At 34.8% G+C, this 23,946-nt stretch overlaps 1 protein-coding gene and 1 non-coding gene across 12 annotated transcripts in view; one reads left to right on the top strand and one right to left on the bottom strand.

Annotated features, from left to right (window-relative positions):
• Positions 1-23,457, top strand: part of CHRM3 (cholinergic receptor muscarinic 3) — a 658,611-nt gene extending 635,154 nt beyond the window's left edge. For 10 of the 11 annotated variants that reach the window (XM_074222928.1, XM_074222921.1, XM_074222922.1 and 7 more), the window contains one exon: positions 19,988-23,457. In XM_074222928.1, coding sequence (XP_074079029.1) covers positions 20,007-21,755 — 1,749 coding nt within the window. In that variant the 5' untranslated portion in view covers positions 19,988-20,006 and the 3' untranslated portion in view covers positions 21,756-23,457. Of the gene's footprint in view, positions 1-16,611; positions 18,325-19,987 lie in introns of those variants that run through there. The other variant, XM_074222931.1, reaches the window with a different exon arrangement.
• On the bottom strand, positions 6,648-6,754 carry LOC141515686 (U6 spliceosomal RNA). Its single transcript, XR_012476444.1, has one exon. It is a non-coding gene; the product is annotated as a U6 spliceosomal RNA (small nuclear RNA).
• Positions 23,458-23,946: the final 489 nt, after the last annotated feature.

Here is a 23,946-nt window from a genome sequence, read left to right as displayed (position 1 = left end):
AGGATGGAGAAAAAGGACATATTACCATAAGTATTCCTTTAGTTGCTCTTAAATAACTTAATATTATTCTCATTAATGATTAATATAATATATTATAAGTATAAGTGCCTTACATACTTAATATTATAATTTTTATTTATATAAATATTATGCTTATGTAATAATTAATAATATTTTCATTTTAATATTCTGAATCTATATCTATAAATTACTTTCTTTATATACAGTACTCAGAATAAACTTAGTAGTAGATTTTAAAAAATCTATCATTTGTCAATCAATAAATATTACTCTGTTCCTTCTTGTTCCTATGAGGAAATTGAGGTAGACAGGTTAAGTGACTTGCCCAGGGTCACTCAGCAGAGACTAAATGTCTGGTGTCAGATTTGAACTCAGATTTTTCTTAATTCAGGTACAATGCTCTATTACTATGTCACCTTGCTGCAAGCAAGAAAACCAACTTGATTGGATCATAAAGTGAGAGGAGAGTAATATAAATACAAAGATATAATACATTTGTAAATAGCAATGTTGATAACCTAATAAATAATGGCAGTTAAATTAGAAAGATGCTATTGAAGGATTTTTATTTATTTATTTTTTTTAGGTCTTTTTGCAAGGCAAATGGGGTTAAGTGGCTTGCCCAAGGCCACACAGCTAGGTAATTATTAAGTGTCTGAGACTGGATTTGAACCCAGGTACTCCTGACTCCAGGGGCAGTGCTTTATCTACTGAGCCACCTAGCTGCCCCTTGAAGGACTTTAAATGCCAAACGGAGGCATCTGTATTTGTGGTAACAGAGAACCACTATGGAGGAAATGTAAAGAAGTATAAATAGTTAAGCTGCAATTTTTCTAAAAATGGTTTTCTTATTTCTGTTTCTTTCTTAACCTTAGAGGTCACGGTTTTGTTTGTTTTTTATTTTTTATATTTTTTTGCAAGGCAATGGGTTAAATGATTTGTTCAAGAATCACACAGCTAAGTATTAAATGCCTGAGATTGGATTTAAACTCAGGTTCTCCTGAGTCCAGTGCCCATGTTCTATTCACTCCATCACCTAGGGCTCTATCTACTGCACTACCTTAGAAGGATTCTTTTGAGATGGGGAACTGCCCCTAGATATCACCGTTTGACATTTATTTTACATTTACATCAAGCCCAGATTCAACAAATACCTAAAAATTAGCACAAAATAATTTCTTTACCTGAAGGAGGTTTCAAGCTAGAATCATCCTGATAAAGATAAGTAGAGATACTTGCACCACTCAATTTTTTTTGAAAGATATTTGAAAAAGACAAGTTACTCGGAGAAAAGCAAAAGCAGGGTTCCAAGTTATTAAGATCCTCCAGGACTGAGTGGAGGCAGTAGGTAAATATCATTTGCTGCTGTTAAAAATCAGTTACCTTAACCAAATCCCTTTAATAAGCTCCATTTAAAAAGTAATACACAATTGTCATCCTGCCTCCTTCCTGACAATCTCTAAAAAAATTATTTGTTTAGTAATAGCTACTTAGGATCATTGATTGCATCCTGAGAACAAAGCCACTACACAGTTTATGCTAAATTTATGTTAATTTTTAAAACAGCAAGTATGTTTATTTAATGATAGGTTGTTTGCAAAGAACAAAGTAATTGTTCCATTAACTCTCTACTATGGCAAGAACTTTGTTCTCTAATCAAGTAGCAGACACACCCACTTCTTTGCTTCCTGGACATTCTCTCATTAATCCATTAATCTTCCACTTATCTTTACACCTGCATAGACTTTTTCTTCAAATGCCTCATAGGACACCTTCATCCAATGTTATGCCTATTTTATTGGAGTGGCATGGTACCCTTAGGTCAAGCAGCTAACTAAACCAAGGTTGAGTATACTTTGAATTTTTGTGAGGGTCATAATTTATCTTTGAGCTAAAGAAAACCAGTTCTTCTCATCAGGATGTTGTAGAAATGATTAAATATATGTGCCTGTTTGTCCTTCATTTTGAAGAAGACCACAATATCAGGGAGGTGATTCCATGACAAGTAAGTGATTTGGATTTGAGTGAAGGGGGCTGTATTAAGTCATCAGCCTCACTTTCTCCTCCAGAGCCATCTGGGTCCAGTGGCCAGATATGAATCAGGATGCCTGGAGATGGCTCTGGGTATGAGGCAATCTGAGTTAAGTTACTTACCCAAGGTCACACAGCTAATGAAAGTCAAGTATCTGAGGCTAAATTAGAACTCCTGTCCTCCTGACTCCAAGACCAGTGCTCTATTCACCATGCCTCCTAGCTGTTCTTATAGTCATTTCTAAATGACAAAGTCTGTTCTGAATGCTGAGTGAGTATTTGTATAAGTTGTCTAAATTATGTCTCAAAGCTGTGGTTATCCACACCCCCTATATAAGGAAGATGAAAGTAGTAACAAACCATATTTTTATATCACTTTACAGTTTGCAAAGTACATTCTTCACTTTATGATATAGGTAATTATTATTCTCTGTATTTTACATTTGAGCAACCTGAGGTTCTGAGAAATTAAATTGCTATGTGAATTGACTTATATGGTAAGTCATATAAGTAGCATATATTTAAGGTAAAACTTTAACCCAGATTGCCTGTCTCTAGGAATAGTTTTCTTTCTACCATATTATCTTAGGAACACATTCCTGGTCTCAAAGCTACTAAGTATTGAATTCTGAATTCAGAATCCTAATATTTAAGAGTTAGAAGGAACCTTTGAGGATATATATATATATATATATATATATATATATATATATATATATATATATATATATATATATATATATATTCAATTCTCTTATTTTGCATATAAGAAAACAGGAACCCAATCAGATTTAGTGGTTTGTCTCAAATTAGTAGCAAAGGTATTATTCTAACCCTCATATATGTGCAACTGATGTTGCCTCTCTGAATAGAAGACAAAGGGAAAGGGAGGAGACACAGAATATTTGTCTTCACTTATCTGTTGAGTTTCCACAAGGAAGAATCATTAGACTAGTTCTTAGCACCAATAAATACACCACTTTAGGTTCCATAAAGAGCATCATTCTAGTAGAGCAGTCTAAAAGTGGAATGGACTGCCTCAGGAATGGGGTATTCTCCATCTCTTGAAGGTTGCAAAGTGATAATGTTGCTGAATGTACTTCTGTTCTGGAACTGGTTAGCTTAGTTGATAGCTGACATTCCCTCTAATTCTGAGCCTTTTATTTTCATAGATTTTTACCTAAAGTTCTCATTTATTTTGTATTATAGTTGTGTCTGTGTGTATATGTGTAAATCTTATCTCCCTTTTGGATTGCAGGCTCTTTGAAGATAAGGACAAATTCTTATTTCTCTTTCCATTCCTTTCAGTTCCCAGAATAATGTCTTGACATTATAGATACTTTAAATATATGCTTAGTATTGAACAACATTCATTTTTGTGTAATCCAGCTTAATAACCCTTGCTCAAGTTCATCTAAAATTCCTCCACTTTCAGTTGGCTTAATTCTGTTATTCATTTTCATTCTGCAGTGGCCTGGAGTGTATCTGTTCAGAACTTTCCATTTAATAACCCTTCATATGCCTGAAGACATCTATTTTCTTACCTTTATTTTGACTTGCACTAGCTACAAATTTAATATCACATACAAAATTTCATTAAGATTCACTTACATATCTCTAATTAATATTTCAAACTCTACTGGACCCAACATTCCTTCAGGAACCCAATGGATACCTAATTGTATTCCATCCACTTTCCAATCAGTTTGTATTTCTCTCCAAGTTAAACTAGGCTAATTTTGCAAGAAAAATTCCTTCAAGCATTGACTTCAAAATATTTTTTTTTAAAAATCAGAATCACATCCTCTCTAAGTCCTAGATTTAGTAGTTTGTCTCAAATTCCCCTAGGTGGGGGAAAAACCAAACCTTGTAATGCATGCCTTCTCTATTTTGTCCTCTTTAAACAAGGGCTGCATATGAACATATCCTTGATGTTTCCTATGTTTATAAATCAATCCCCTTGTTTGGGGTTCAACGTAGAAGCCAGATTGTTAGTACTGAATTTTTTTTATTCCTTCCTTTTCTTTAAATTGAGAAAAAGGAACTCAATGCTAATCTTTGAGGATTTCAACAATTCACAAAGAATTTTTGAAACTAACTGAAAATTTAGGAAGTTAATTACCCTAGTACCCCATATACTAATCACCTGAATATGCTAAATTGTATTCTGTGCAATGTCATAATTTCCAGGCAACCCTCTAACATGCTTTTATTAAGACATTTTTAAATAGCTCTTCATTATTTCCTAATTTTTTTATTTTTATTATTCTATGAAAAAGGCATATCACATAAAAAAGCTTTCAATAGTTCAGGCTTGTTTTAGTCATCATTAATTTATGAAATTTCCTTTTATTATAGTTTTTATTAGAATGTTTTCATTCACTTGTATTAAAAATTTTACAATTATTTTTCTACTTTATTACTATAAAAGCCTTTCAGAGGTTAAGTTCACCATGACACAATATTCTAGGTCCCTTGTTACATATTTAAGCCTGGTTACATAAAATAGACAATAAGACTAGAATTACATTGGAGTACAATCTGTTTTGCTGCAATTCGCTGCACATGTAGCAGTCATGTGGGATCCGGATGAGCTCAACTGAACAACCAAAATCTCTTGGTAAACAATGGGTAGTTATTATTTCAGATAAGTGAAGAGAAGATTGGATTTGATGTCCAAAGACTTGCACAAATTATCTCTGATATTGACTGTCTGTGTGATTAGGACAAGTGATCTAATCAATTTTATTCATTTAATCCCTATTTAAAATGAAGGATATGGACTAAATGATTTCTAAGATTCTTTTAAATTCTAAATTCGTTATCCTGAAAATCATTTATAAAGTCAAGTAATAGATTATAAAGTTCTTAAAGTTTTCTGTATTTTTCCTTCAGGATCTCCAATTTCATAGGATCTAAAGCCAGTTGGCTTCAGTGTTTGGTATATTCACTGCTAACTTGCCAGCAATAAAGAATAATGATATGGTTTGGTAATTGTCACAAGATGTATACTTTAAAATTATTCATTCTCTCTGAGATTTCATCCATATTGATGAACTCCATTTTTCCACATATTATCAGTCTTATACACACAAATCCACCTTCACCACCACACAACAAATCCATGGCTGCTTTTCTTCCAGAAGTATTCTACTGCACATGTTAATTACCTTCCTTAGAATTTTCACTAAAAGATAAACAATACAGGGCAAAAAAGACAATGCCTGATGAATGGTACAGGCAGTAAGTGCTAACAGAATTCAAGTGAGGGAGTGGTTTTTGAAGACTAGAGAAGAAAGATGAGGGTTTGAGTAGGTTATATTAAGATGGGCATTGAAGGTAGTGTCCTTTTATTATTGTACTTGGCAAATCCAAGTATTAGACAACAATAATTTGCCTACATGTAGTATTTTGCTTATATTCTAAAACGTTTGTCTCCTTTATTTTCTTCTGATCTCCAGAACTCACTTAATTATATTCATTTTCTGTTGCTGTGGTTCAGTCATTCAGGCATGTCTGACTGTACATTACCCTGTGGACTTTTGTAATCTTGGAAAAGATACTGGAGTGTTTTGCCATCTCCTTCTCTTTTTTTCCTTCTTATTTTCTATAAGTCTCATCAAAAGGCAGGAATGAAAAGATTGTAATTTGCATTATTCACTCTAATGCTCCTTTCAGTGAGATCACAGATTATCCATTTAAGTACTAAGACCATTCACATTATTAGTTTTCATTGGTATGTTCATGGTTCTTGCATAATTTTAAGAAATATTGTATTCATTTTATTTGACTCACATCTACTCAAACTTTTATACCTCTGTACTTGTAGGAAGCTTAATGGTACAGTAGAAAGAATGTTCAACTGGGAGTTAGGAAGACCTGAATTTGAATCCTCTCTCAAACACTTGCTAGAGTTCTGGGAAAGTCACTTAGCCTCTTAGACTCTTAGTTTTCTCATCTATGAACTGAGATTAATAATAGCGTCTACCTCACAAGATTGCTGTTAGGTTCAAAAGAGGTAACATATGCTAAGTACTCTGAAAACCTTAAAGTATTTTATAAACAATGGCTATTAAATGCCAACTATTATTATTGTTACTTATTGATCCCAGAGTAGGGATCTACCCAAGGTAGGTATTAAATATTTCAAATGTATTAATTTAATAATTAATTTATTAATTTAAATATTACATATTTAATTTCTCAGTTGTCTAACTGAAGTCCAAAAGGAGAAATATTTTGCTCTTTAATTAAAGATCACACACAAAATATGTTCCCACCGTTGCTTTTCTTTAATCTACCTATTGATTTGTTTTTCATAACTGGGCAGTGATCTCAGAATAGCAACTGCAACTGATATTTATTCTCCAAGGATATATATGACTTTAGATTAAAAAAAATCAACACGTACTTTTGTCCATCTTTTCATTCTAATGCTTTGAAAACATCATCTTTAAGAAGTCTACAAATAGAGTTCTTGCTATTTAACATGTTGAAAAACCAAAGTATAAATAGTTCACACCCCTCACCTATATGTTTTATTGAGTCTGTGGAGATAAAACAAATATTAAAATGTTGTTTTTTTTAAACTGTCTTCAAGCTATAATCTCCTCATGAATTTGCATGTCATCCTTGTGTAAGGGCCAGGCTAATCTTCTCTATATCTTTCCAATTTTAGTATATGTGCTGCTGAAGCGAGCATCAAGCCTTAATCTCTCCAATGCATTTATATTTCTTTGAGCTTTATATTTCATTTTAACCCAGGGTTTAAAGTGTTAGATGTTTATACCCTTTCTTGATGCATCTGGATTTAATTTTAAAATATTTTGTTAACAGGTGCTTTTATACTGGAGAAATTCATGAGATCAGTCTGCAGATTTCTAATGACATGATATCACATATTCAAAACCATTTTTAAAAATGCATAGGAAGAAATATTTCCAGAAACAAAATTAATATGAAAAATAAGCAAGGTTCCAGTGACTTATCATCCCCATTTAACTTCCTCCTCTCAGAGTTTAAAATCTAATATGTATTAACTTATTAAAAATATTTTATTTAGTTAAATATTTACCAATTAAAATAAAATTTTAACATTCATACTTTAAAGTTTGTAATTACAAGCACTCTTCCTCATAACAGTCCTCCACTCTTTGAGAAGGCAAGCTATACGATATTGATTATACATGTAAGTCATGTAAAATATATTTCTATAGTAATGTTGCAAAGAAAAAAAAACAGTGTATGTTTATGGTATCCCAAGGCCAAATTGGTTCAATTTTCCTTTTGCTCTACTGATTTTTATTCTCTGCATTTATTACAGATAATGCAATTTTTTTTCTTTTTCTCATTGATTAGCTTTCAGATTTTTTTTGAAAAAAAAGGATTATATAATTTTCCTACTTACTCTGAGTAACACTTGGTCCATTTAACATTACATTAGTAAAGTGTTCATTGGGTATGTATAATAAGCAAAATACTTTGATAGTCACTATGAGATATACAGAGAATTTTTAAATTGACTACATGCCCTATAGGTACTGACAGCCTCATCAGTAGGAAGTAAAATTATAGTACACATGTAAAGTTAATGATACAGTGTAATTTGATAAAGCTAGGGACAGTTAGATGACACAGTAGATAGAGCTCTGGGCTGGAACTAGGCAGACTTCCCCAAATCTGGCCTCAAACACTTACTAGGTAACCCCGGGCAAGTCACTTTATTTTGTTTTTTGCTTTTGGTTTTTTTTTTTTTTTAAGATTTTTTTCAAGGCAATGGGGTTAAGTGGCTTGGCCAAGGCCACACAGCTAGGTAATTATTAAGCGTCTGAGACCAGATTTGAACCCAGGTACTCCTGACTCCAAGGCAGTGCTCTATCCACTGTGCCACCTAGCCGCCCCTGCAAGTCATTTAAATCCTGTTTGCCTAAGTCTCCTCATCTGTAAAAGTGAGTGGGAGAAGGCAGTTGCAAGCCATTCCACTTTCTCTGTCAAGAAAATGCTAAATGGGGTAATGAATAATCAGCCTTGAGTGAAACAACTAATTGAACAACCACAAAATTTATTGCATCACTTTGATAATTTCAGAGGAAGGCTGGAAAAATGAGAGAAAATGGCATTTGTCTTGACAAAGATTGCATGCACCAGTCAATAACATATTTTAAGTTCACTCCTAGGTGGATACTCTCTTTTAAAAAGCATTTCATGGAGGCGGCTAGGTGGCGCAGTGGATAGAGCACTGGCCTTGGAGTCAGGAGTACCTGGGTTCAAATCTGGTCTCAGACGCTTAATAATTACCTAGCTGTGTGGCCTTGGGCAAGCCACTTAACCCCATTTGCCTTGCAAAAACCTAAGTAAATAAATAAATAAACAAAAGCATTTTATTATCTAAGAGTTCATTTTTATTTTGTCTAGAATGGTAAAGAATATTTAGGCTTCCTTACTGGAGAGAATAGATCACAATCTTTATCACTAATTGAAATATCTCTAGTGGAACTAGACCATTTCCTCTCTTTAAAATGAAACTACTATCAATCTCTTTTTCTTGTAGTTCATTAAAAATGCCATTTTTTAATATTCAGTAATAGACATTTCTCTTTCCCCTACATTTGAATTTCAAGCTTCGAAACCATCACCTTCATTCCATTCATCTCTAGGATTGTTAAACAATCCCTGTTCATGCACCTTTCATTCTCTATCTTCCAACCATTTTCCTTGGGTATTTCTAGTATGACTCTTACCCTCAGCATTCTTTCATAAATGTTTTTATGCAGCTACAATAATTTAACACTGTCCTCTTTCTTGTCTTATCCTTATCCATATCTCATCACATTTCCCCCTCATATAACTGCAATGACATTGGATTTCTTGGTTTAAGGATCTTAAATCTTAATTATGATCTAGAAGTGACTAACATCACTAAAAATGTTCATCAACCAGAATCATACTATTAAAGATTAAAATTTAGAAGGTACTTTAGAACTTAACCCCTTTACAGATGAGAAAACTGAGACTCAGTACTTGCCCAGGGTCAAAATTTGTAAATGTTAAGTCCTAGATTTGAACTTTAATCCCATTAGCTCCAAGTTCAGGACTCTTTCCCCATTCCACAATGTTTCAGCTAATACTTTTAAAAAACATTTTAATTCCTAAACATTTATCTCTATGACTTGTTGAGTAGAATATCTTCCCATGTGTTTGATAGAATAAATATCACTTTTGTTTATTTTTATTCATAGCATTCTATAATGGTAGTTAATGTTTGTTCCTTCATTCTTTCATCTTTTCCTTGGTCATTTAATTGGGGGTGTTAACCTAAGTTGCAATTTTGAGTCTCCTAATATTCTCTTTCTACATTTACTTAGTATGATACATTTCAAGGCAACTCTTGGAAGAATGTTCTGAGTTTAATCCAACAATATTCCTTTAAAAAAAAAGAATATTCAATGTGTTCCCAGTTAATTTCAAATAAAATAGATTATCATTTCCAGACTTTTATTATTATTAGACTTGAAAGTAAAGAGAAATAGTGAAAATCATCACCTGGAAAAAGATCTTTTATAATATCATAGATTTATAGCAAGAAGGGACTGTGAAGAACATCTTGTTTAATTCCTTCATTTTATAAATCATTAGGGAGATTAAATGTCTTACCAAAGTGGCAAAAGCAACCTAGCATCTAGGTCTCCTGACTCCCTCCTGTGTATAAGAGGCAACTAATTGACTCAGTGAATTTGGAGTCAGGAAGTCAAGTCATTGACTTTAAATACAGTCTCAGACACTAGCTGTGTGACCCTACAAATCATTTAACCTCTTTCTGCTCTAGTTTTCTCCTCAATAAGAAAAGAAAAAAGAAAGAAAGGCCAAGCCAACTTGGCCCTTGTTTGAGCCTTGATTGTCTCAGAGTGAATGCAAATAGCAACAGCTTCTACTTTGCCCAGATATCCTGAGGGTTTTCCTCCTCCTCCTCTTCCCCCCCTCCCTCCTCCTCCCCCTCCCCTCTCCTCCTCCTCTTTCTTCTTTCTTCTTCTTGTTTCTTCTTCCTCCTCCTCTTCTTATTTCTCCTCCTTTTTTGACAATGCAAAAAAAGCTATTCTTTGTTTCATTTTCCCTTCTTTTCCCCTTCTTTCTTTTTCTTCCTCTTCCTCCTCCTCCCCTTCCTCCTCCTTCTTTCTTCTTCTCCCAGTTTATTTGTTTATTTTTTTTTGACTCTGTAGAAGTGGTTATTCTTGGCCTCTTTTCCTCTTCTCTTTCTTACCTAATCTCAGTCACTGAATGGATGTTGCATCAGTTAATCATTAATCTGTGACCTGGGAAAGACCTTAGCTTTAAAAAGCCGAGGTCTCCATCAAGGGCCATCTCCAATTGTCCTGATTCATATTTGGTCACTGGACCCAGATGTTCCAGAAGAGAAAATGAGGTTAGTGACTTAGCACAGCACTCTGTCACTTAAATGCAATTCACAGACTTATGATATCACCTCCCTGATGTCACTGTCTTCTTTGAAAGTGAAGTACAAGTAACATCATCATAATAACAGCATCTACCTCCAGGATTATTGTGAGGATCAAATGAGATAATTATGATAAGACACAATATTGTGCCTGGAAAACTCTGGGTACTTAATAAATGGTATGTGTTTCTCTCATTCTTTATGGTTTTTTAGTTGGCAAGCATTTATTTTTGTTGTTCATCAGTCATTTCAGTCCTGCCCTACTCTTCATGACTACATTTGGGATTTTCTTGGCAGAAGTACTTGGAGCAGTTTGCCATTTCCTTCTTCAGTTCATTTTATAGATGACCAATCAAGGTAAACAGGTTAAGTGACTTGGCTGGGGTCCCACAGCTAGTAAATGTCTGGAATTGAACTCAGAAAATGAGTCTTCGCCCTCTATGCAGTATGGCACCCACCTAGTGTCCTCAAGGATTAATTACCTGCCTATTATTTGCCACGCTCTGTGGTTAAGTGATGGAGATATAAAGAAAGGCAAAAGTCAGTCCCAATCTCAAAGACCTCGCAGCCTAATGGGGAAAATAAAATGAAACAACTATGTGTAAACAAAGATCTATACAAGTTTAATTATTGATAATCAGTAGAGGGAAACACACTAGCATTTAAGGGATTTGGAAAGGCTTTTTACATCTACTGACATGTTAGTTGTGAATTCAAGGAAACCAGGAGATAGAGATGAAGAGGGAGACAATTCCAGGCATTGGAGATAGTTTCTTCTTTCTATTCTCTCCCAGACCTGCTTATTTCCATCCTGTCACCATGATTTTATTTGCCTTTTATCAATATGTATTTATACCTTCTTATATACAAATAGATAATTTAGATTGAGGTAAACATAGAAAAGTTCTGATACATATGGGTTGAAAGTCAAAGCTTCAGGGAAAGATTAGTTATGGGCAAGGCAGTCCTAATGCCAGATAAAACCAGTAATTAGATCATAATGGATCTATTTCATAGCAGTTTTATAGAATCACCCCCTCCTACCACCTCCACCCTCACCAGGAATTACTGAATAGAAACTGACACTGAAAATATTTTGCCTAGTGATTTTTGACTCCTGAAAATTTTGTTAATCTAAATCGGTTCTATACTTAAGTAGCCAGCTCTCCCCTATATTCAATGGCTTAAGCATTGAACTTTAAAAAACAAAATTTTCAAGAAAACAATATAGGATTGAACTGTTCCAAAGGGTTTGCAGCTAGAAATATAGGTTATCTTTTCCCTGTATTATCAGCTTTAGTTCCCAAATAAATTATCTACTGAATTCTTTGGGGCTTTTGATAACAGAATTCATAAATGCCAGTTTGGAGTCTTGAAATATAGACTGCCCTCAGGGTAAAATGAATGAAGTACTGAAATTTTGCAGAGGTGGTGTTACCTTTTGAGTTTTCTGTTTGTTTGGATTGGTTTCATTTTTGTTTTTGTTTTTTCAAATGAAAGTTTTCACAGTTTCTATGGATCAGGGAAAACAAAAGGTTTTCAGGCTTAAAAGAACTAATGCAGATAAACATTAGTCCAATTTATTTCCTTGTTTTAAATGCAAAACTGTGCTATTTTGATGATAACAGCTATGCATAATCAATCCTGATACAATGTCATTTCCAAGCATTCTTCATTTTTCTTGTCAAATTCAATCAAATCTATGAAAGGAAGCAACAAAGAGAGACAGTGTAATGAATCATTTTTTTTTATAAATGTCTATTTTTTTTTGAAAAAGGGATTTTATTTCAGTTTTGCTGTTATGGGGGGGGGAAATGTTCTATTCAGAGCATGAACAACCCTGCCAAATTAGGAAACATTTCCTCTCTTACATTCAATAATGAATAATAATAGCAGAGTTCTTAGGATTTGTTTCTGTCTATTCAAGTCTCTATAAAGTTTGAATCCCTTTAAAGATGTTTTAGATTGGGAAAGGCTTTGTTGCTTCTATTTGATATCATTTAAGAAATGCACGTGGCTCAAGTTCAATTTCCCTGCGACTCAGAGAAGACTGATTTTGTTACCCACAGTTGTTCTTGAGCTATGGTGCAGCATAAAGTCTCTTTTTTGAGTCGACTTCGCCATCTAGTGGGCTGATTTTGATTTTCATTTGACCCCCAAATTCTCTTGCTTCTCTTGCAGAAAAGTCATTCTAACTTTCCCCTTCAGTCATGAATGCTCTCCACAAAATGGGCACTTGAAAAGAAACCTTGACAGTGGTGCAAGCTAGATACCAGATGAGGGAGAAAGGAAAAAAAAAATTCATGTGAGGATATTTCTGTTCTATGCCAAACTGTTATCCAGTTCTCATGATAAAAACAGATACACAGTTAAACTCAGACTTTTAGTAAACAGTATTAGAAGCTGTTTTCTTAGGACATTTGTTGGTAATTTAATTATGACTGAGAATTAAGAATTGCTGAGCCTGGATGATTCTTTGGTCAGTATATCACTGTTACTGACATAATATAGCTATCTGTTGCTCAGCATTGCATGGGGAGTTCAGTGGGATATGAGGACTCTGAGAGAAGATAGCTGAAACCCATAAAAAAGAAACTCAGTTTCGATTTATGAAAACTGACACTAAGTTCCAGATATCAGTAGAAATAGGTCTACCCTACTGCCCAAGTACTTATTGCAAGACCTTCGTTCAAGTCTACAAAAGAAAAGAGCTTCAACTGCCCTCAATTCTCTCCTTCACAAAAATGCACCATACATGATAGTTCCACCTAGCATCTCAGTACCACATTGTATTTTTGTCATTGCTTTCACATTCATCAGCTCATTTGATCTTTATAGATTGTTGATAATGATTTATAGGGCATAAATCTACTTAGTACAAACATTTTCAATTTTTTTACCATCAAAAAAAACCCCAAACTAATGATTTCTACAAACATTGCATTCAGGTTTCCCATCCTTATCAGTACTCATCAATTTAATTTCAGTTTAATGTCTACTCTACAGATTTGCACTTTTCTTCTCTTTAACATGTTTTATGGGGCAGCTAGGTGGTGCAGTGGGTAGAACACTGGCCCTGGAGTCAGGAGGATCTGAGTTCAAATTTGACCTCAGACAATAATTACCTAGCTGTACGACCTTGGGCAAGTCACTTAACCCTGTCGCCTTGCAAAAACAAACAACCAAAAAAATCCAATATGTTTTATTATTCTTCTCTAAACTTCCATACTGAAAAATGAGATCTGTGGTTTCATTCTTGCACAGAGCTCCAGGTGAATAACTCTCTCTTTACTAATACACAACAGTCCCGGCTCTGCCATTGTGATCCTAAAGTTACTTGGTAACAGAGAGGTAAGGTAACTCAGCCAAGGTCACAAATCAGTTTGAGTGTGAGATAAGATTTGAAATGTTCCCATTCCCTACATTTTGATAATTTTTAAGTTACCCATTTATTATATTTTTAAATTTTATTAATTTTATTGTGAACTAAAAGAAATAAAACAAGCATCTTATAGTAGAGTACAAAAAAGAGATTGAACATGAATATGCAGATCTATTATGTACTACTAGCTATTGCTTTTAAATATATAATAAAATTAACCTCCAACTCTTTTCCTTTTTCTCTACTCCACCCTAGAAATGACTACCAATAAACACAAATAGATATGTTCATATGTGTGTGTGTGTGTATATAAAAAACTATTTTATACATACTTCTATTTAACAGTTCATTATCTTGATGCAGATAGAACCTTCCTCCATATGTTTCTGGAACTAATTTGGATATTTATAATAGTCAAAATGACTAAGTCATTCAAAGTTGTTTTAAAAAATATTGATCTCAAACAATACTGTTTACAAATAAATATTTCTGCTACCCTGGATAAAGTTACCCTGGATAGTCCTAGAATCTTGAAGTTGAAATAGAGGGAGACCTTAGAAGTCATGATTCTGATCTCCCAATGACCCGTTTCAACATCTCATTCTCTGCTTCTTTCTCTTTTTGAAGAGTTTTCTTAAAGAAATATTACATTTATTGACTTGATCTGAAGGCACAGTTAAGACCAATGTGTGGAACTTACAGAATGTCAAATTTTTGCCTCTGTAAAAAAAGAATATCCTAATAATTATTCACACTGTCCTAAAAATCTAATAGGAAGACCTGGAAAGTGAATTTTAGGTGAATGTCTGTCTTCAAATGGAAGATATGAACACTACTCAGAAATGTACAAAGGACTTTTATGTTTTGGGTGAGCATTGTTGGATAAAATGACTTCTAGGTTCTTTAATACAGTCTTATTAATGAAAATTTATTAAGTACCTACTATATGTACTATTGGAGACTAGAAAATACAAAGTTCAAATAAGACATATTCCAATCTCATGGAGTTTATTTTTACTCCAGTAGGGAGATAACTATAATACATGATAATACTTAAATGTAAAAGAGATATAAAAATATTGTTTTATTTAAGGTTTTAAGGAGGAAATTGCTATTGACAGAAGTTAGAAAGACTTCATAGAGGAGGGAATGCTTGAATTGATCTCCAAAGGACAGAGTGGAATTCACAAACAAAAAAATAAGAAGAAAGTGCATACAACCAACTCTCTCTCAAAGATTATTGGTGTATATAATAACCAACTCATACTACCCTGAAGAAAAATGGGTGGGGGAGAGGGGGGAAGGTTGCTCTTTTTCACTTTGTTACTCAACCATTTTTTTCTCATATACAATCTCTGTCAATTCTATCAGTCTCTTCCCTTTTATAATCACAGACTGCTTATGGTCATCAGTTCTGTATTTTAGGAATAGGTATTGGACTTATAATTTGATTAACATGTGGAACTCTTGAATATAGAAACTCCCTTTATCATTATAGATCATCACTTTTTAATTTATAGTCAGAGTATTGCTTAGACTATTGAGAGATTAAATTACATGCCTAGGATCACACAGATACTATATGTCAGAGAGATAATATTTGAACCCAGGACTCTCTGGGTCCAAGTCTAAAACTCTATGCACTCTGACACCTAGTTGCCAGATCAAGTCACCTAACCTCTTTGAACCTCAGTTTCTTAAAATGGAAAATAGAAAAAAAATAAAGTACATTTTAATAAGGATGTTTGTCTTTATGTGTGGCTATCATTTAATATGCTAGCATTATTCTATATTTTAGACTGATTCTAAATATTTTTATTTCAAAAATTTCTTTCATTAGTTTCTAAACCTATTATGTTTCCTTAAAGAGGGAAATTCTTTTCCAGCAGTACCTTTCTGATTGTATTCAGGAAAAATATGCCTCATTGAAGAATTATCTTTTTTCACGGTGCTTTTCTAGGGCTTAAACAGTTTCAGGTCTGATTGTTTTTCCTCTTCAGATATTATTATTTTGTACTTAGTAAAAAACCCTTACTCTGTATGATTTTCTTCAGCCACTAAAGAATGTGAAGGGTCCCAAACTCAGTCCTTTTGTTATCAGTATTTTTTTTATATTCCACCTTGTTTTTTTGTCCTGAAAGTACATTATTACTGTCCTTTCTCAGCTCCACAGTATGCCTTCTAGTTTCTGCTTAAATTTGCTACTTGTATTACAAGTTTCTATAATAACTTGTACTTTGAAGGATGCTAGTGAGTCCTTTTGGACTGTGGAATGACTCTCTCTCTCTCTCTCTCTCTCTCTCTCTCTCTCTCTCTCTCTCTCTCTCTCTCTGTGTGTGTCTCTATTTCTTTCTCTTCTTTCTCTTCCTCTCTCTCTTTTTTCCTTTCCCTTTCTCTCTCTTTGATTTCCTTTTGAATATTCATATTCAATAGATTCCACAATAAAGTTCAGTGGACTTTACTTGCTCTTTCCTGTGTTCTTCCTCCTTTTGAGACTTAGTATTCACCTATAGAAGGTCTATTTTTCTCATTTTCTTTGTATTTTAATGAAGTAGTATCAGCACTATTTCTTGTTATACTTGGCTCTAAAATAAGTGAACAAGCCTTTATTAAGCACCTACTATATACATATATATATATATATATATATATATATATATATATATATATATATATGGGAAAGTGCTCAATTGAGCAAATAAAGGAAGGTAAAAATAATCCCTATTCTCAAGGAGTTCAGAATCTAATGAGGGAAATGATTTTCAAAACAAATGTGTGTAAAGATCCGTAAAGATCCTCACAGGATAATTAGAGATAACACTAATATCATGGTTCAAGAAAAACTTCAGATACATATAGGATAAATTAGAAATAATTTCAGAGGGAATTTCCTAATACCAAAGTCTGAGAAAGGCTTCTTGCAGAAAATATTTAATTATGGTAATGAAGGAGGAAAGCATTTCTGGCATCGAGGGCAGTCAAAACAGAGAGATGGAGTGTTTAGTGGAAGGAACATCAAGGATTGCATTGTCAGTAAATAGATGAGTACATGGAAGTAAATATAAGATAGAATGGTAGAAAGATACAAGGACCAGTTTATGAAAGGTTTTTAAAGCTAAGCAGTGGATTTTAAATTTAATTTTGGAGTGATTCCCTGGAATTCATTGAATGGGGGTTGATGGTATCTGTGATATGGTCAGACCTTCATTGTTCAAAGATTACTTTGATAGCTGAGCAATGAACTGGAGTAGGGAGAGATTTGAATCAGGTAGACCAAATAGCAAGCTATTGAAATAATACAGGCATGAAGTAAAGACTCCTCCTTGTCTCCTTTTTCTCACTCCTGGTACAAAGGTACAATGTAAAGAAATAGGAAAAATATTCTTTCCCTTTGTCTATTTTTGAGTAATTGTTCAGTCCAGTTTCATTGAGTATACAGAGAAGACGTCATCAAATGGCAGATTCAAATGACTAGAGAGCAAATAAAATAAGTAGCCAAATTGAAAAAAGTTTATTAGCAAACTGAGAAAAATTGCTTGGGTTGGTAGCAGCTTCATCCTACCATAGTTCAGATAGCTTTCTCAAGCTTCCTCAGCCAATATGCATCATCTGAATGAACCAATGGAATACAGTTTGTCTCTACATGAAAGCATATCTGTAAAATCCCTAATTGTGTGTTAGGTACACTATCTCTGGGTTTATGTAAAACTAAAGAATGCTGCTGTGTACAGCAGGTTTTTATGTATTCAGTCTTAGCAGAATGGAGATAGCTGTCAGATTTTATTATTCAGATTTTATCATAAAAGAGGACAATTAAGTAAGGTTGTATTATTGAGTGTGCAGCAGAATGAGATCTAATTAAAATAGCACTTGGCATCAAAGATTTTTGTTGTTTTTTCTTCCACACCGAAAGAGACTCGAAGAGGGCTTTCTCCCTCAGTTATGTGAGACAAGTTATCTAAACCTCACAGTGACGATTTACATATTGAATGAAAACAAAAATCAAATATTTTATTTCAAGTTTAATTTATCAACATGAAAAAACTGTTTTATATAGTTCATTTTCATTTTCTTAGTTTCATATAAAATGCAATTTTTTCTTGGTCAGTAGTATTCCCAATGTAGAAATTAAATTAAATTAGAGTGTTTGAGGCATGAAGAGGTTAAATTAATTGCTCAGTATCATCCAATCAGCAGGTTTCAAAAACCAAACCTGAACCTGGGTATTTGTGATTATGAGGACAGATCAGTTTCATATCCTCTATTACCCATTGTTATTATCCAGACATGTTCAATTGTCAAATGACTGTATGATTCCATTTGGAATGTTCTAGGGAAATATACTGGAATGGTTTGCCATTTTCTTCTCCAACTCATTTTATAGATGAAGAAACTGAGACAAAGAAGATTAAGTAATTTGTTCAGGACTACACAGATAGTAAGTGTCTGAAACTGGATTTGAACTCAGGTCTTCCTGACTTCAGGTCTAGCACCACCTTGCTACCTCATGTCACCCATAGTGCCTCTCATTTTTCTTGTTCTATCCATTAAACTAAAACATTTTAAATGTTACTACAAATACTTTTACAAGAATTTCTGAAAGTGACAAACAGTGATAATGTATTAGATTCTAAGTATTCTCAACTATCTAGCACAATTTTGTGAACTTCTGTGAAAATTAACTTTACAGAAATATGCCCAACTATGGACATTTGTAGAAGATTAAAAAATACATATTTTTGCAGTACCAACTTGATCCTGCATATGTTTTTTGACATCTAAGAATTCACTGGATAAGTCATTGTAGTAGTCATATCATGCATGCATACAAAGGTAATAGTTTCTAGAGCAGTAATTTTTAACCATCTTTGTATCATGAAACAATTTGGCAATTTAGCAAAATCTATGAAATCTGATGCTTTTGTGAAGGCAAAGTGAATCATCTTTTACCACAGTTCTTACTTAGCCTTTAACTACTGAATGAATGTTACTTCAGACAAACTGAGATCTGAGAAAAACTTTAGCTTTAAAAGCCCAAGGTCTCCTGTTGAATTCTGGGTCATCGCCAGTCATCCTGACCTATATCTTGCCACTGGACTCCAATGATTCTGGAGGAGAGAGTGAGGTTGATGGCTTTACACAACCCTGCCTCACATGTATTCAATTCAGTTGTAAGTCAAGTCACCCTCCTAATGTCATTGGTCCTCTTCCAAAGCAAAAGATGAATCCCTTTGCAAAATAATGCTTTAAAAAAATGAAATGGGGTGGCTAGGTGGCACAGTGGATAGAGCACTGGCCCTGGAGTCAGGGGTACCTGAGTTCAAATCTGGCCTCAGACACTTAATAATTACCTAGCATGTGGCCTTGGGCAACCCACATAACCCCAATGCCTTGCAAAAAAAATCCTAAAAGAAAAAATTGTTTAAAAATTATAAAAATGAAATAATATATATGAGATTACAAAAATATTATATATTGAAGTACAATTAACAGAATATTTGTTTTAAAAAGTTCAAAGACTGCTCTATTATATTTTGAGAATTTTGATGTTAACTTACTTTGTTTCTATTTTGCCTCTGCTATAATTTTGAGAGATATTTATTCTCATTCCTTGGCAGGTACCTTGGCAGGTACCTTGTAAAACTTGTCTTTCAGCTCAAGCTTTATAATTCTTTTTGGAATGTTATTTTTTTGGAAATGAATATATTAAGGACAGTGGTGATAAAAATATACTGAATAAGTTCTGTGTTACTTGGAATCACTCTACATTTTAAGAAATTATACAAAATAAGAAAGATGAAATATGAGTATATTGTATAATGAAAAAATATATCTGGAACTGGGAGTTAGTAGTTCAAGGTTTCTGGATTTGAGCACAAATCCAACTAACTGTGTGACCTTGAACAAATTGTTTAGTTTTGAGGATCCCACCATTTTCAAAATGAGGTTGAATTACATGGTTCCACAGTGGTAATAGTTTGATTCTATGGTAGTCTTCTAGTTTCCTTTAAAATATCCAGTGCTGAGAACATGCCAAAATAAAGCAATATTTTCCCTGACTTTTTTTCTTCTCTCTCTTTTTCTCTCTCTCTTTTCCCTAGACTATGCCAGAGAGCCACAATGACCCTGCACAGTAACAATACAACCTCTTCCTCATTTATTAACATCAGCACTTCCTGGAATCAAGGCACCTCAGGCCCAGGTCTTCCTCCTCGCTATGGCAGCTACAATATCTCTCAAGCCTCTGAGAATTTTTCCAGCAATGCTACAAACAATGACCCTCTTGGTGGCCACACCATCTGGCAAGTGGTCTTCATTGCATTGTTGACTGGCATCTTAGCCTTGGTGACCATCATTGGCAACATCCTGGTTATTGTGGCATTTAAAGTTAACAAACAGCTAAAGACAGTCAACAACTATTTCCTCTTGAGCCTGGCTTGTGCTGATCTGATCATTGGTGTAATTTCAATGAACCTTTTTACCACATATATCATCATGAACCGATGGGCTTTGGGAAACTTAGCTTGTGACCTCTGGCTCTCTATTGACTATGTGGCCAGTAATGCTTCAGTCATGAACCTTTTGGTTATCAGTTTTGACCGGTACTTTTCCATCACCAGGCCACTCACATACCGAGCTAAACGAACCACCAAAAGGGCTGGTATGATGATCGGCCTTGCTTGGATCATCTCCTTTATCCTTTGGGCTCCTGCCATATTGTTCTGGCAGTACTTTGTTGGGAAAAGAACTGTTCCCCCAGGGGAGTGTTTCATCCAGTTCCTCACTGAACCGACCATTACCTTTGGCACTGCCATAGCTGCCTTTTATATGCCTGTGACTATTATGACTATTTTATACTGGAGGATCTACAAGGAGACTGAGAAACGTACCAAAGAGCTCGCAGGACTGCAGGCCTCAGGGAGCGATGCAGAGGCCGCTCACTTTGTTAATCCTACTGGCAGCTCCAGGAGCTGTAGTAGCTATGAGTTACAGCAGCAGACCCTCAAACGGTCAACCAGGAGAAAGTATGGCCGCTGTCATTTCTGGTTCACAACAAAGAGCTGGAAACCCAGTGCTGAGCAAATGGATCAAGAGCATAGTAGCAGTGACAGCTGGAACAACAATGATGCTGCTGCCTCTCTTGAAAACTCTGCCTCATCTGATGAGGAAGACATTGGCTCTGAGACAAGAGCCATTTACTCCATTGTGCTGAAGCTCCCCGGTCATAGCACTATCCTGAACTCGACCAAATTACCCTCATCAGAGGACCTGCAAGGCTCAGAGGAGGAGCTGCAAAAACCCAACTTGGAGAAGAAAACTAATAAGCTCCAAGCCCAGAAGAGCATGGAGGATGGAGGCAGCTTTCGGAAGAGCTTTGCCAAGCTTCCCATTCAATTAGAGTCAGCTGTAGAGACTGCCAAGACATCCGAGGCTGTTGCTAAGACAACAGCAGCTTTGCCTCTTTCCTTCAAAGAGGCCACACTGGCCAAAAGATTTGCCCTCAAAACCAGAAGTCAGATTACCAAAAGGAAAAGGATGTCCCTCATCAAAGAGAAGAAAGCCGCACAAACCCTCAGTGCAATTTTACTTGCCTTTATCATCACCTGGACTCCGTATAACATCATGGTCCTGGTAAATACCTTTTGCAAGAGCTGCATCCCTAAAACCTATTGGAACCTGGGGTACTGGCTTTGTTACATCAACAGCACTGTGAATCCGATGTGCTATGCACTGTGTAACAAAACGTTCAGAACCACATTCAAGATGTTGCTACTGTGTCAGTGTGATAAAAGGAAGAGACGCAAACAACAGTATCAACAAAGGCAGTCTGTTATTTTTCACAAGAGAGTGCCACAAGAGGCTTCATAAAATGATTTTTTTAAAACAACAGCAGCGACCAAACACACATGCACTTAGACCCTCTAGACTTTGAGAAAGGGAGAAGGGGAAGATTTTTTTTCCCTGGTATTGATATGAGACATTTTAATGTCCAGATGTGAAAACTGCTGCCTGACTATGTATCCTTTTAATAAACCTATTTTAATATAAAAATCCAAATGCACATTAAACAAAAGAAAACTATACTACTGAATGGTAAAACATTAACTCAGAAGTTATTACTTTACCACTTTAAATGTTTTTTTTCCCCTAAAAAGTGAGGAAAACAAAGCTGTACAGTAGTTACAAACCCCATTGTTGACCTGCCCAGGTCTATTGACTCACATCAGCTCTGGGATCTCAGGTAAGCACATCCAGCTGGCCTAATTTCCAATTTCTTTCCAAGGACCATACAAATATTGGTCCAAGCTCTTGGACAGAGAAGGCCAGCAAGAAGATGGTTGTGAAACGTTTTAACATGTTACAAGGTGGCATCTTTTTGTCCCAATAGAGCTTCCTGTCTCTCTTTGGTGTATCATTGTTAAACCCTACCTACCTGTGGACTTGATCCTCCATCCTTACGGAGTACTGTTTTGTGCAGCTAAAGTTTCGTGTATATGAAAATAAATACATATATGTGTGTGAGTACAGAACACGCACACACATGTATATAATATACTGGGAAACAAGAAAACTGGCAAATTATTCCTGCAATACATGATTTCAGTATTTTGGCAACTAAAGTTCTTTGGAAACCTAACACAATACAAATGTACAACAAGATCCAGATGAAACAAGCCTCATTTAATGCTTTTAAATCCAGGAGGTTTTTAAGGGCCACTCAGAGAACATCAGAATCCTATCCAAAGTACACCCAGATGAGGCCAGCACTGTTGAGCTGGCCCTGCTAGATGCCCTCATGTTCAGCTGAGCAGCTATGCACCATCAGCAGATTGGTGGAGATTTGTGGTCTTGAGACCATCTGAGTCCAGATCAGTCAGGAAAATCAACCTCTTCTGGGCTCTAGCACCCCACACTGAGGATGGGGTAGCCAGCTGCATTTATTTAAAGCTTTCTGTATCATTTTAAGACCCAGGCCCCTTGGATCTCAAAGAATGAATTGCAACACAGTATTTTTGAATACTCCACAGTCTCAAATCTGAGCTTGCGGCTAAACAAAATTCCTGTGATATGCTTGAAAATGGACATTATTGGTGACATGGCTGTCTGGGTCTCATCAAATGCAATATATCTGGTAATAATAAAAGTAGTTTTTTTTAAGAAAAAGAAGAGGAAAAAGAATGAAAAAATGAAATTGTTTTGGTTTTGTTACCTGGCATTTTCTGATGAAATTTTATTATAAATTAAAGGGCTTAAATTTGTGTCACTTAGACATTGCCAGTGTTTCCTGGGCTTGAGCATGTGATCAGCACCCAAATAATGGGTGGGCTCTATAAAAGTTAGATGTCCTCTGAGGAAAAGACTGTATTTTGAAAAGTATTGCTTCTAATCTGATTTATTTACATTGAAAAATAATTTTGTATTTTCATTTGACCAAAATTATATAAGTTTCGTTTTGGGGTGGTTTTTTTTTGTTTGTTTGTTAATTGTTGTTCAATTTTCTTCCTTTCTCTCTTTTTTCTCTTTCTTTTTCCTCTCTCTCTCTCTCTCTCTCTCTCTCTCTTTTTATCATTTTTCACTGGGACTGGGGGAGGGTAATATGGGTGGGGGAGGGGGAGGAAAAACTTACCTTTGTTTGGGGCATCAGTGTTGTGAACACAGAGCTGGTGTAAAAGCTGCTTTTGTATTCAGTGTGAGATGGTGTTTACAGATGATTTTGACCACAGTGGAAGTATATTAAATGGTGTCTGTGTATTTGAACTATTTAATTTGTGTTATGTTTATATGAAGAAATATTTATACATACTTCACCAAATGTTTATTTAATGTTGATAAATATTACTCTTCAGTCTTCAGCTGTGGTGTCCTTTTAAAGTGATTCCTAAAGGTCCACTTTAACAATGGATACAGTATATCTAGTTTTCATGTTGCTAAGAAAAAAATATCATCCTGTTGGCATCAGTGAATATTTAACTCTTTGTCTGTTAATTAATAAAACAAACAGCAATTTTAACATAAAGCAGTTAAGCCAAGATTTAGTTGAACCTTATGAGAACAAAAC

The sequence above is a fragment of the Macrotis lagotis genome, chromosome 2, assembly GCF_037893015.1.
Source record: "Macrotis lagotis isolate mMagLag1 chromosome 2, bilby.v1.9.chrom.fasta, whole genome shotgun sequence".
NCBI classification, from domain to species: domain Eukaryota; kingdom Metazoa; phylum Chordata; class Mammalia; order Peramelemorphia; family Peramelidae; genus Macrotis; species Macrotis lagotis.
This window is presented reverse-complemented; position numbering and strand designations above follow the sequence as displayed.